Raw genomic sequence first — 12,116 nt, 5'->3', positions numbered from 1 at the left:
CAACAGCTGGTGAGCTGTTTTATGAACTGTCACTACTACTTATTCCAGTGAGTGAGGTCTTAGTTCGATCCTGCTAGCTCAGCCCCCCTCTGAATTCAATATGTATGTTGCCCGTAAAAAAAAAAGAAAAAAAGAATTCAATATGTTAACTGTCTGAGTTGCCAAAGCTTTTGGATCATGCTTATTTTCTTCTTCTGAATCTGTGGCTATACGTGGGAGGAATGAGCTGCAGTCTTACAGTGAAAACTTCCGATTCATCAGAGTAGGCCATAATTTTTTTTGCCATGTATGTTTAGCACCACTTTTGTCGGTGAACCTGAATTCACAGTTATTAGTATAAGCTTTCACTTCTGTACAACCTAAGGCAATCATGGGAAGAATAACTAAACAACACATGCATGGGACATACCAAGTCCCAGGCAGCAACACCCTAGGGCCATTTGCCCACAACCTCACTTCCTCTTTGACCCTGCCATGATAGCATGCACAAAGCGGCCCTCAACTATGAAAGCACCTCAAACCAAATCTGTTGTGCCAAGGGACAGTCAACTAACAGGTGTTGCATAGTCTCCTGACACTGATCACAAAGAAGCCTGAAGAGCCACTCTCTCGGGCTTGGCAGTTGCAACAGTCCGTGGTGGCGAGCCTCTGAGGAGCTCCAAGCTTCCAAGAGGCAGGGCAGGACGCGCCAAGGAAGGAAGGAGGTGGAGTTGGAGTAGAGTCAACTATCAAGAACTGGGTACATTGCCGGGTACATGAAGATGCCCAACACACCTCGCTTGTCAGCGACGTGCCTACGGAGCCTCCCGACCCTCCCCTCACCCCAATTCTCTCCAGCTGAGTTTTTGAAGCGCCAGAACTTGACACCGTTGGAGTCCGTGTCATAACTCACAATCAGCACGTAATGCAAAAACAGCTCTTCGCCAGGTAGAGCTGGTGGCCAATCAATGATGCCTCCCTTGTAGTCGTTGAAGCTCTTGGGGCACTGTAGACGGACAATGACCGGCTGACGTGCCACTGCCTCCTCCAGAGATTCTTCTGTCGGGCTCATGATTTTGACAAAGCCTGATATCTTGGCCGCTACTTCCTTGTTCTTCTTGCAGCCTAGAATGCGTTCTCGGTCCATGTACGGGTACGTTGATTCGCTCGACAGTCCGTGCTTCTGTACATACTCCAGAGCAGTCTCGCTGTAGCCACCCCTGCACCCGAAGTTCTGTGTGTCGCAATCAATCAACTCTTGTACCGACAGCATAAGTTTCTCATTTGTCTTCATATAATGCAGAGCCTCAACAGCAGCTACAACCGCCATTGCCCAACAACAATCTGCCACAAGGAGTTCAAAATCAATTGAGACGCTTAGCACAATAATGACAAACTAGTAATAAATAATCAAGATCGAGATGTTTACCACAATGGACTTGTGTCCTCACTGTACGGGAGACGACGCCAGCCTCAACCCAGTCAACTCTCGACGGTCGTAATTGTAGCTTATCAATGCAAGGCGATGAGGCGTCAAGAGCACTGGGTGAAGAGCTGGTGACACGGCTGGTCATACAACGAACTGAAATTCCAATAGCGGCAAATGAAGCCATCAAAATGACGAGTCTGCGATCCCTACAGAAGGAAAGGTAATTCAGTTTAACATCAGTGCTGCATAACTATAAGTAGGATCTTTTTTACGCGATACATATTTCTTTGGGTGATTTAATCTAGTTTTACAAATTTGTTGTTTTTCGTTCGATGTAGCAAGAATTCAATTCAATTGTACATTGTGGCTCTTTTATCAGTTCATGCTTCAGGTGAATATTTTGATTCTTCATTTATCTTATGGCATGTTATTATTCATGCTGATTGAATGACGGATTGATGGATTTGTCTTTGCCTAAGTTATTCTGTTTACCATGTAGTAAGACATCACCATTACTAAATTAACGGCAATATATAATGCTTGGTTATTTCAACTGTTTCTTCTATTATTTGACACCAGCTAACATGGATGTGATGCAATAATGCAATATATACATCCACCATATCACTATATCAGTGTGTTTGATATAGGCATATAGCCTGTCTATCATCAGTTCAAGCCAAGTCTTATCTTATAGGTAGTTGTTAACATTTCTTGCAATCATAGAACCATGTCTAATTTGTAGTGCCCGCTTAAACCAAACCTCTTTTAGCGCGCATTCATTGCTCCTGTTTCCAGTACTGCATGATCGTGAAAATAATAATGCTAAAAGCTTGTTACTGGACCCAATTCTTCTGTTACTAAAATTGAAATGGCAAGGTTTGTTTAATTTATTGTGCTGGTCCTTTTCTTATATTACCTTCCTTGCAGGTTCAAAATCCTCATGTATCAAGTACAGTGGTACAGTTCAAGGGCTTAAGTATATATGGAGAACCGAAGGCCTTCGTAGACAGTTTAAGGGCAATGGAACAAACTGTGCAAGGATCGTCCCAAATTCCGCTGTGAAATTCTTCAGCTATGAGCAAGCATCAAGTTGTGTTCTTGATTGCAATTACTCTTGCCTTACGTAACTGCTTGCGTTCCACCACCTAGTTATTTGTAGTTTGCACGTTGCAGAACTTACCTCTGTTGCATGATGAGACAGTTTTGACCTGAAATTGGTTAGGAGCATTTCTTTATTACCCATATATTGACATGTTTCATTTTCACGTAAGCTATATTTGACGTGTTATTTTCATCTGTACCATTTTTACAGGGGTATTTTGTTTCTTTACCGGTAGCAGACTGGGGATTGTATGTTTTTTCCTTTATCCGTACTACCTGTATTTTTTCTTTATCTTTGTTTCTTTATAAGTGAAAAACATGCCATCATGCTATACCACACATGATTCTATTTTTCAGTCATGTCTACATGGAAGCTCTACTTGCTTTGCCATTTTGTGGAAATAAATAAAAAACGTTTTTAATTTGTGAACTCAGAATTTTCACCTCATAGCATTAATGGCCTGTCCATCAACAACCAGAAGTTATGAAACTGTTTATGTTCCTATTCTTTTTTTATCTAATCTTACATGAACTTGATTGAATCTGAAGCCAACCACTGTATTGTCTTTGTTGCGGAAAAAATAAATGAATTGCGATGTAGGAAATGGAAGTATCATTCGTGCATGAATTGGGTGCCGTAGTTGTATTTGTTTGATCATATGCGTAACATTCATTTCTTGACCTATATGGCATTTTACACCTTAGTCAAATGTTACTTTAAATCCAACTTCTGTCGTTGCCTGAGGCATAAACATTATAAATGTTGTTGCTCACCAAATTGAACATGAAAATGCCTACTTTTCATAATCCATAAGTCAGTGGGAATGAAAAGCCCCAGGTTGAACACCGTTGTGTGAGCGGTTACATATTGTTGAAGACCTGCGTTGTTCAATATCAGACTGAATTTGCTCTGCTCCACATTTACTTAAAGAACTCATGTTTTATTGTCTTGTCATACATTTTTTGTTTGAGGAACTGTTATCAATACATATAGATACTGTTATGAAGTGAGCCTGTATTCCATCGGGCCAACAGGCCAGCACATATACATGAAGGGAAATAAGCAAAGAAGCCCCTATACAATATGATAACTACACACACAGCACAACCCTGTTCTAACACCCCCCCTCAAACTCAAGGGGGATCTTGGACACCGAGTTTGGACAGGAAAAAGCTGTGTTGGGACCGTGTCTGAGCTTTCGTCAGAAAATCAGCAAGCTGAAGCTCCGAGGGCACATACTGAGGGGCCACAATTCTGTCTTGCACCTGAGAACGCGTGTAGGAGGCATCAACACCGATGTGCTTGGTGAGCTCATGCTTAAAGGGATCACGGGCAATGTTGAGTGCCCCAGTGCTGTCAGAGAGCAGAGGGGTCGGTGTAGCAGTGGAAACACCAAAATCCTGAAGAAGCCATCGTAGCCAAGTAATTTCTGCAGTCACGGACGCCATAGCTCGCAGCTCAGCCTCAGCACTGGAGCGAGATACAACATTCTGCTTCTTGGTCTTCCAGGCAATCAGGGAGGAGCCAAGAAAAACACAATAGGCAGAGAGAGGGAGAGCGGCGTTCAGTGGGATCGCTGGCCCAGGTAGCATCACAGTAGGCCTGAAGCTGAAGAGAGCTGGAGTGAGGGAAGAATAAGCGACGAGTCACGGTACCACGAAGGTAACGAAGAACACGAAGAAGGTGACTGTAGTGAAGTTGAGTAGGAGCAGATACAAACTGACTTAGAATGTGCACAGCATAAGAAATGTCAGGACGAGTGATGCCTAGATAGACAAGGCTCCCAACAAGATGGCGGTAGCGTGTGGGATCTGCAAGGGGTTCACCCTCACTAGGACGAAGATGGAGACCAAACTCCATAGGAGTGTCAACCGTGCGCTGATCAGTGAGGCAGGCACGAGTGAGAAGATCTTGGATGTACTTCTCTTGAGAGAGATAAATACCCTCAGGGGAAGAAATGATCTCAAGTCCAAGAAAGTAGCGAAGAGAACCGAAATCAGTCATCAAGAATTGCTCATGTAGACGTTTCTTCACAAAATCAATGAATTGGTGGTCAGCCCCTGTGATAATCATGTCATCAACATAGAGTAGTAAAAGGGTGCGACCGCGCGGAGAAGTGTGAATAAACAGAGCAGGATCATGAACACTAGCAGAGAACCCGATCCTTGTGATGACGGCGGAGAAACGCTCAAACCAGTTAGGAGGAGCTTGTTTCAGCCCGTAAAGAGCGCGCCGAAGGCGACAGACAGTGCCATCAGAGACAGTATAGCCAGGAGGCGGCTGCATATAGACCACTTCCCGCAGCTCACCATTCAAGAAGGCATTCTTGACATCTAATTGAGAGATGGACCACTGCCGAACAGCAGCAACAACCAAAAGAGTGCGAACAGTGGTCATGTGAGCAACAGGAGCAAAAGTCTCATCATAGTCACGACCATACTCCTGCTGGAAGCCACGCGCAACAAGACGAGCTTTGTAGCGCACGAGAGAACCATCTGAATGTGTCTTAACCTTGTAGACCCATGCAAGTGATGGGTCTAACGCCTGTAGGCAGGGGTACAAGGTCCCAAGTGCCTGTGCGCTCAAGAGCATGAATTTCCTCTGCCATAGCATGCTGCCATTCAGAATGAGCAGCAGCCTCACGATATGTAGACGGCTCAACAAGAGTGGTAGCAGCAGAAACATAGTACGCAGGAGGCTGGAGATTGTGGCGATCACGCAGATTATACTGAGGAGCGGGAAGGGTAGGTGGTTCTGAAGGAACGGGACCCAACAGGGAAGGAGTGGAAGTGGAAGTGGGCGCATCCGAGGGAGAAGGGTGCCGAGCACGACGGGAGTAGACAAAAGGAAGCGGAGAGAGAGGGGAAGTGGAAGGTGGCGCATCTGAGGGAGAAGGGTGTCGAGCACGACGGGAGTAGGTAAAAGGAAAAGGAGAGAGAGTGGATGGCTCAACCCGAGTAGGAGAGTCAGGAATAGAAACCTCATCCTGTGTAAGCTGAAGCTCATGAGCAGACACATGTGAAAGGCTAGGAGTGGACCTACCAGGTGACGATAAAGGTGAAGAATCAGGTAGAGTCAAAAAAGAGAGAGGCTCAACTAACGACTCGGTTGTGGCAATAGAAGAATGACGAGGGTAGAAGGAGCGAGACTCATCAAAAGTGACATCTTTGGAGATTCTCAGTCTTCGAGCAATAGGGTCCCAGCAACGGTAACCTTTGTGCTCCAAACTGTAGCCAAGGAAAACACATTCAACAGATTGAGCGGTCAATTTGGTGCGTTCATGAGGGTGGAGAAGAACAAAACAGGCACAACCAAACAGGCGTAGACCACTATAATCAGCTGGACCATCACCTAGATGATCAACTGGTATCCCTCCCTGAAGAGCAACAAAAGGTTGAATATTAATGAGATAAACAGCGGTAGAGACAGCCTCAGCCCAAAAGTGCGGGGGAACAGCAGAAGATAAAAGAAGAGCCCGAGCAGTCTCAAGGACGTGACGATGTTTGCGTTCAGCCACCCCATTTTGAGCATGTGCACCAGGACAGGAATACTGAGGAAGGGTACCCTGTTCAGCAAGGAAACCACGAAGCGCACGAGATAGGTACTCGCCAGCCGAATCAGCACGAAAAACTCGAACAGAGGAATCATACTGCGTGCGAACCATGGTAGCAAACGACTTGTAAATTTGAAGCACTTGACTACGAGATGACATAAAGTAGATCCAAGTGTGGCGAGAAAAATCATCAATGAAAATTTATATAATATTTGTGACCCCCTTTCGAAACAGAGGGGGCAGGACCCCATACATCAGAGTGAACAAGTTCAAAAGGTCGTTGAGAAACATAATTACTAGAGGGATATGGAAGTTGTATCTGCTTGCCAAGCTTACAAACCATACAAGTTAGTGAACTATCACCAGATACAGACCCTAGAACACCACTCCTAACCAGAGAAGACAAGCGGGAGCCATAAATGTGACCCAATCGATGATGCCACTGAGCGAAGGATATGGTGGAGGTGGCAGCTGAAGCAAAAGGGGTGGTGATGTCCGACTGGCTAGAGGACGCAGCGGAAGGAAGGCGCAGCCAATCGAGCTCCCAAAGGCGCTGAGAGTCATGGCGCCGAGGACCGATCCCAACCAGAGTCCCCGTATGACGATCCTGAACACAACAAGAGTCAGAATCCAGAATAACACGACAACCCAAGTCAGTAAGTTGACCAGCAGATTGAAGTTGCATAGTCAGTTTAGGAACATGAGAAACGGCAGGGACATGAAAAGAAGACGTGGAAAGAGTCCCTCTTGCGGCAACAGAAAGAGAAGTGCCATCTGCAGTCTGAACTGTAAGAGGAGAAGGCACGGAATTGACAGCACAAAGATGATCTCTGTGTGGTGTCATGTGGAAGGAGGCCCCAGAATCAAGAATCCAGGGCAAAGATGTACCTGACAAAGAGTGCAGTGGTGGACCATACGTCTGACCAGCAGAACCAGCAGAACCTGAGGATGGTGCAGAAGCAGTAAGGCGGCGCAGCAAGGTGAGCATCTCCTGGTGAACCTTCTCAAGGGAGCCCTCACGAGAATTAGAGGAGCCTCCCGAGTCCTTTTGAGGACGGCCACCACGGCGACCCTGTTTCCTCCTCTTGATGCACTCCGTGATCATGTGGCCATCCTGCTTGCAGTAGTTGCAGAAAGCACTAGTGGAGGTTGCTGCCACCTGTGTAGAAGAGGGCACACCAGGCAGCGGTGGTGGAACGCGGGCAGCCAGGACTGCTAAAGAAGATGGCAATAAGCCCGTTCTCCGTAGGCGCACCTCCTCAGATCGCACCTCAGCAAGGGCCTCCAGAGTAGAGAGCCGAGGATGGCGTGCCAATAGCTGAGCACGACTCTGCTCGAACTCCGGCCGGAGGCGAGTGAGGAAGTCGTAGAGGCGACGAACCTCCAGCTTAGCTTGTTGCCGCACACAACACTGGCATCTGCGACAAACATCATCTCCCAGAGAGTCCAATTGGCGCCACACCGCCGACATCTCCTTGTAGAAATCATCCACAGTAGCATCTCCCTGTTGTAGTTTTTGCTCTTGACGAACAACAGAGAGATACATGGCATCCCCTGTAGACTCATAGCGATGGCGAAGGTGCTCCCACATCTGATATGCAGTGGTAAGGGCCACCACATCCATGGTGAGATCAACATCCATGCTGTTCACCAAGATAGAAGAGGCTCGAGCATCATCATTTGTCCATTGCTTGTATAAGTGGAGTTGATTCTGATACTCTTCAGTGGCCTCTTCAAAAGCATCTAGCATCTCACGTTGCTTGGTTTCATCAGCATCAACAGGGAAGGCCAACTCAGCTGGAGGAGTGGGCAGCAGGGGACAAGGCAGAGCACCAGAGAGGTGCTCCCAGACCAGCTGGCCCCTCATGTGCAGCTTCATGTGCTGCACCCAGTCCCTGTAGTTCTGTCCGTTGAAGATAACAGGACATCATGGGACTGGGACAGCACCGGTGGTGGTGGAGGGCGCCATTGCAGCAGAGCAGCAGCAGCAGCTCGTTGAAGACCAGCAGCAGCAGGAGGCACGGCTTGATGGCAGCAGCAGACCAGGAGGAGAAGAGCAGCAGCAGCCGCACTTTGAAGAGCAGCAGCAACAACTCGTTGAAGAAGAGCAGCAGCAGCAGCTCGTTGAAGAAGAGCAGTAGCAGCACCAGAGAAGAGGAGCAGCAGCAGCAGCAGCTCGTTGAAGAGCAGCAGCAGCACGTTGAGGCGGCGGCGCCGGCCGGGAAGGACGGCGGCAGCATCGGCCTGGAACGGCGGCGGCCTGGACCAGCAGGCGGCAACAACTGTTGGGGAACGTAGTAATTTCAAAAAATTTCCTACGCACACGCAAGATCATGGTGATGGCATATCAACGAGAGGGGAGAGTGTTCGTCCACGTACCCTCATAGACCGTAAGCGGAAGTGTTAGCACAACGCGGTTGATGTAGTCGTACGTCTTCACGATCCGACCGATCCAAGCACCGAACGTACGGGGCCTCCGAGTTCAGCACACGTTCAGCTCGATGACGATCTCCGGCCTCCGATCCAGCGAAGCTCCAGAGATGAGTTCTGTCAGCACGACGGCGTGGTGACGATGATGACGTTCTACCGGCGAAGGGCTTCGCCTAAACTCCGCGACGATATGACCGAGGTGGAATATGGTGGAGGGGGGCACCGCACACGGCTAAGGAACGATCCATAGATCAACTTGTGTGTCTATGGGGTGCCCCCTATCCCCGTATATAAAGGAGTGGAGGAGGGGAGGGCCGGCCCTCTTCTATGGCGCGCCCTAGGGGAGTCCTACTCCCACCGGGAGTAGGATTCCCCCTTTCCTAGTCCAACTAGGAGTCCTTCCATGTATTAGGAGTAGGAGACAAGAAAGGGGAAGAGAGAAGGGAAGGAAGGAGGGGGTGCGGCCCCTCCCCCTAGTTCAATTCGGACTAGGCCATGGGGGGGCGCGCGGCCTGCCCTAGGCAGCCCCTCTCTCTTTCCCGTATGGCCCAATAAGGCCCAATACTTCTCCCCGGCGAATTCCCGTAATCTTCGGTACTCCGATAAATACCCGAATCACTCGGAACCTTTCCGAACTCCGAATATAGTCGTCCAATATATCGATCTTTACGTCTTGACCATTTTGAGACTCCTCGTCATGTCCCCGATCTCATCCGGGACTCCGAACTCCTTCGGTACATCAAAACTCATAAACTCATAATATAACTGTCATCGAAACCTTAAGCGTGCGGGCCCTACGGGTTCTAGAATTATGTAGACATGACCTAGAACTATTCGTGGTCAATAACCAATAGCGGAACCTGGATGTCCATATTGGCTCCTACATATTCTACGAAGATCATTATCGGTCAAACCGCCTGACAACATACGTTGTTCCCTTTGTCATCGGTATGTTACTTGCCCGAGATTCAATCGTCGGTATCCAATACCTAGTTCAATCTTGTTACCGGCAAGTCTCTTTACTCGTTCCGTAATACTTCATCCCGTAACTAACTCATTAGTTACAATGCTTGCAAGGCTTAAGTGATGTGTATTACCGAGAGGGTCCAGAGATACCTCTCCGACAATCGGAGTGACAAAACCTAATCTCGAAATACGCCAACCCAACATGTACCTTCGGAGACACCTGTAGAGCACCTTTATAATCACCCAGTTACGTTGTGACGTTTGGTAGCACACAAAGTGTTCCTCCGGTAAACGGGAGTTGCATAATCTCATAGTTGTAGGAACATTGTATAAGTCATGAAGAAAGCAATAGCAACATACTAAACGATCAAGTGCTAGGCTAACGGAATGGGTCAAGTCAATCACATCATTCTTCTAATGATGTGATCTCGTTAATCAAATGACAACTCATGTCTATGGTTAGGAAACTTAACCATCTTTGATTAACTAGCTAGTCAAGTAGAGGCATACTAGTGACACTATGTTTTGTCTATGTATTCACACATGTATTATGTTTCCGGTTAATACAATTCTAGCATGGATAATAAACATTTATCATGATATAAGGAAATAAATAATAACTTTATTATTGCCTCTAGGGCATATTTCCTTCAACAACTACCAGGAAGAAGAGGGGAGAGGCTCGATGAAGAGAGGAGCGGCGGCCGGCGGCGGCCGCGGCAGCGGCTGCGGCGACCAGAGGCGGTGGCGGCGGCTGGGGAACCTAACCCTAGCTCTTATACCATGTTATGAAGTGAGCCTGTATTCCATCGAGCCAACAGGCCAGCATATATACATGAAGGGAAATAAGCAAAGAAGCCCCTATACAATATGATAACTACACACACAGCACAGCCCTGTTCTAACAGATACAAGTTAATGGAAGTCTCTCGTTTCAATGGTCACATGTTAATATGTTGAACAGAGAATGCTCAGCCTAGTCCACTCTTGCGCCTTGGAGCTGGAGCCACAGCTGGCATCATAGCCATGTCTGGTGCTTATCCCATGGATATGGTTAGGGGTAGGATTACTGTTCAGGTACCGTTTAGATTTCGTTGCTTTCTGTCATCATGATACTGTAAACGTCAATCGTTGGTTATTACGTGCTTAAATTTCATTCCATATGTTATTTTAATGGAGAATAATATCACATCTGCAGACAGAGAAGTCTCCCTGTGGTATGTTTCATGCATTGGACACAGTGTACTGTGAAGAAGGCTTTCAGTGCTTTATACAGAGGGAGGCTTCCGTCATTGATTGGAGCTGTAGGTTCCTCTTGACTAGTAGTAATCAGCTATACTATTTGTGTGATGTGTCTTGTTGATGGGTTCTTACCACTTTATACTCTGTTTCCTTCTTTTTGTAGGTCCCTTATGTTGGACTTAACTTTGCTGTATACGATTCTCTGAAGAACTGGCTCCTCTGGACAAATGCATTTGGTCTTGCAAAGGACAACGAGTTTCACATAGTAACAAGGCTTGGATTCGGAGCTGTGGCTGTAACCATAGGGAAGACTGGCGTACCCTCTCTGATGCTGTCAGGAGAAGAATGCAGATGGTTGGCTGGAACCTGGAATCACGCTGCTTCTGTTGTTACTGGAGAAGGCAAAGAGGCATTCAGGAAGAATGCAGATGGTTGGCTGGAATCACGCTGCTTCTTTTGTTATTGGAGAAGGCAAAGAGGCATTCAGGAAGAATGCAGATGGTCGGCTTGAATCACGCTGCTTCTGTTGTTACTGGAGAAGGCAAAGAGGCACTCCAGTACAATGGTATGACTGATGCATTCAGGAAACTGTTGGCCACGAAGGATTTGGTGCTCTGTTCAAGGGTCTTGTGCCCAACTCAGTGAAGGTAATGTTTCTAATGAACAATACAGATGTCTATAAAGCTTCCATGGCATCACAGTATCGCTCTTCTCTAATTCACCCCTGCGTTCCTCTTGGCCCTTTCAGCTGGTGCATTCCATAGCTGCATTCGTCACGTACGAGGATGTTCTAGTAGTAGAAGTGAGGATAGACTAGCCCTGTCTGTGTTTATCAACTTGTATTTTTGTAGGTGTTGAGTTGCTTATTTTTGTTATGCAGGGCGAGTACAAGGACAATTGGACCGACCGAGGCTCCATTCAGCATAAGGCCCTCGCAGCCCCTGTCGATATATCTATCCTACTACTGGTCAAGGCTAGGGCTGGACACGAGCCGAGCCGAGCCGAGTTCAAACCGAGCCTGCCTTTAGCTCGCTTAAAGCGAGCCGAGCTCGGCTCGGCTCGTTTGTTGAACGAGCCTGTTTCTTGAGGCTCGGCTCGTTTTGCCTCTCGCTCGGTCCAGCCCGAGCAGCTCGTGTCGATGAATGGATGGATGAATGCTTCTGCTCCGGGCGGCGGCTGCTTGGCTGGCGACGAACGGCAGCGTCGATGCGGCGATCACAGGGCACGTCCTCCGTCGGTGCCGAGAGCGCCGTCCAGTGTTCGGCGTGGCGAGGACGACGACGGCATTAGGCATGGCGAGGACGACGATGGCTATACTCTACACAATCAACCAGAAGCATTCATCCATCCATCCCTCCATCACATGCGTACGCAGCCGCAGTCGTGCAGGGGAGCATGTACGTTGTCTGCCG

At 47.7% G+C, this 12,116-nt stretch overlaps 1 protein-coding gene and 1 pseudogene across 1 annotated transcript; one reads left to right on the top strand and one right to left on the bottom strand.

Moving 5' to 3' along the window:
- Nucleotides 1-721: 721 nt before the first annotated feature.
- LOC119351024 (thiol protease SEN102-like) lies at nt 722-1,309 on the bottom strand. The gene has a single exon (XM_037618590.1). It carries the CDS (start codon nt 1,307-1,309, stop codon nt 722-724), a length of 588 nt encoding a protein of 195 aa, XP_037474487.1.
- Nucleotides 1,310-1,596: 287 nt separating this feature from the next.
- On the top strand, nt 1,597-11,673 carry LOC119351022 (annotated as a pseudogene).
- Nucleotides 11,674-12,116: the final 443 nt, after the last annotated feature.

Source organism: Triticum dicoccoides, chromosome 1B (assembly GCF_002162155.2).
Source record: "Triticum dicoccoides isolate Atlit2015 ecotype Zavitan chromosome 1B, WEW_v2.0, whole genome shotgun sequence".
In the NCBI taxonomy this organism is placed as follows: domain Eukaryota; kingdom Viridiplantae; phylum Streptophyta; class Magnoliopsida; order Poales; family Poaceae; genus Triticum; species Triticum dicoccoides.
This window is presented reverse-complemented; position numbering and strand designations above follow the sequence as displayed.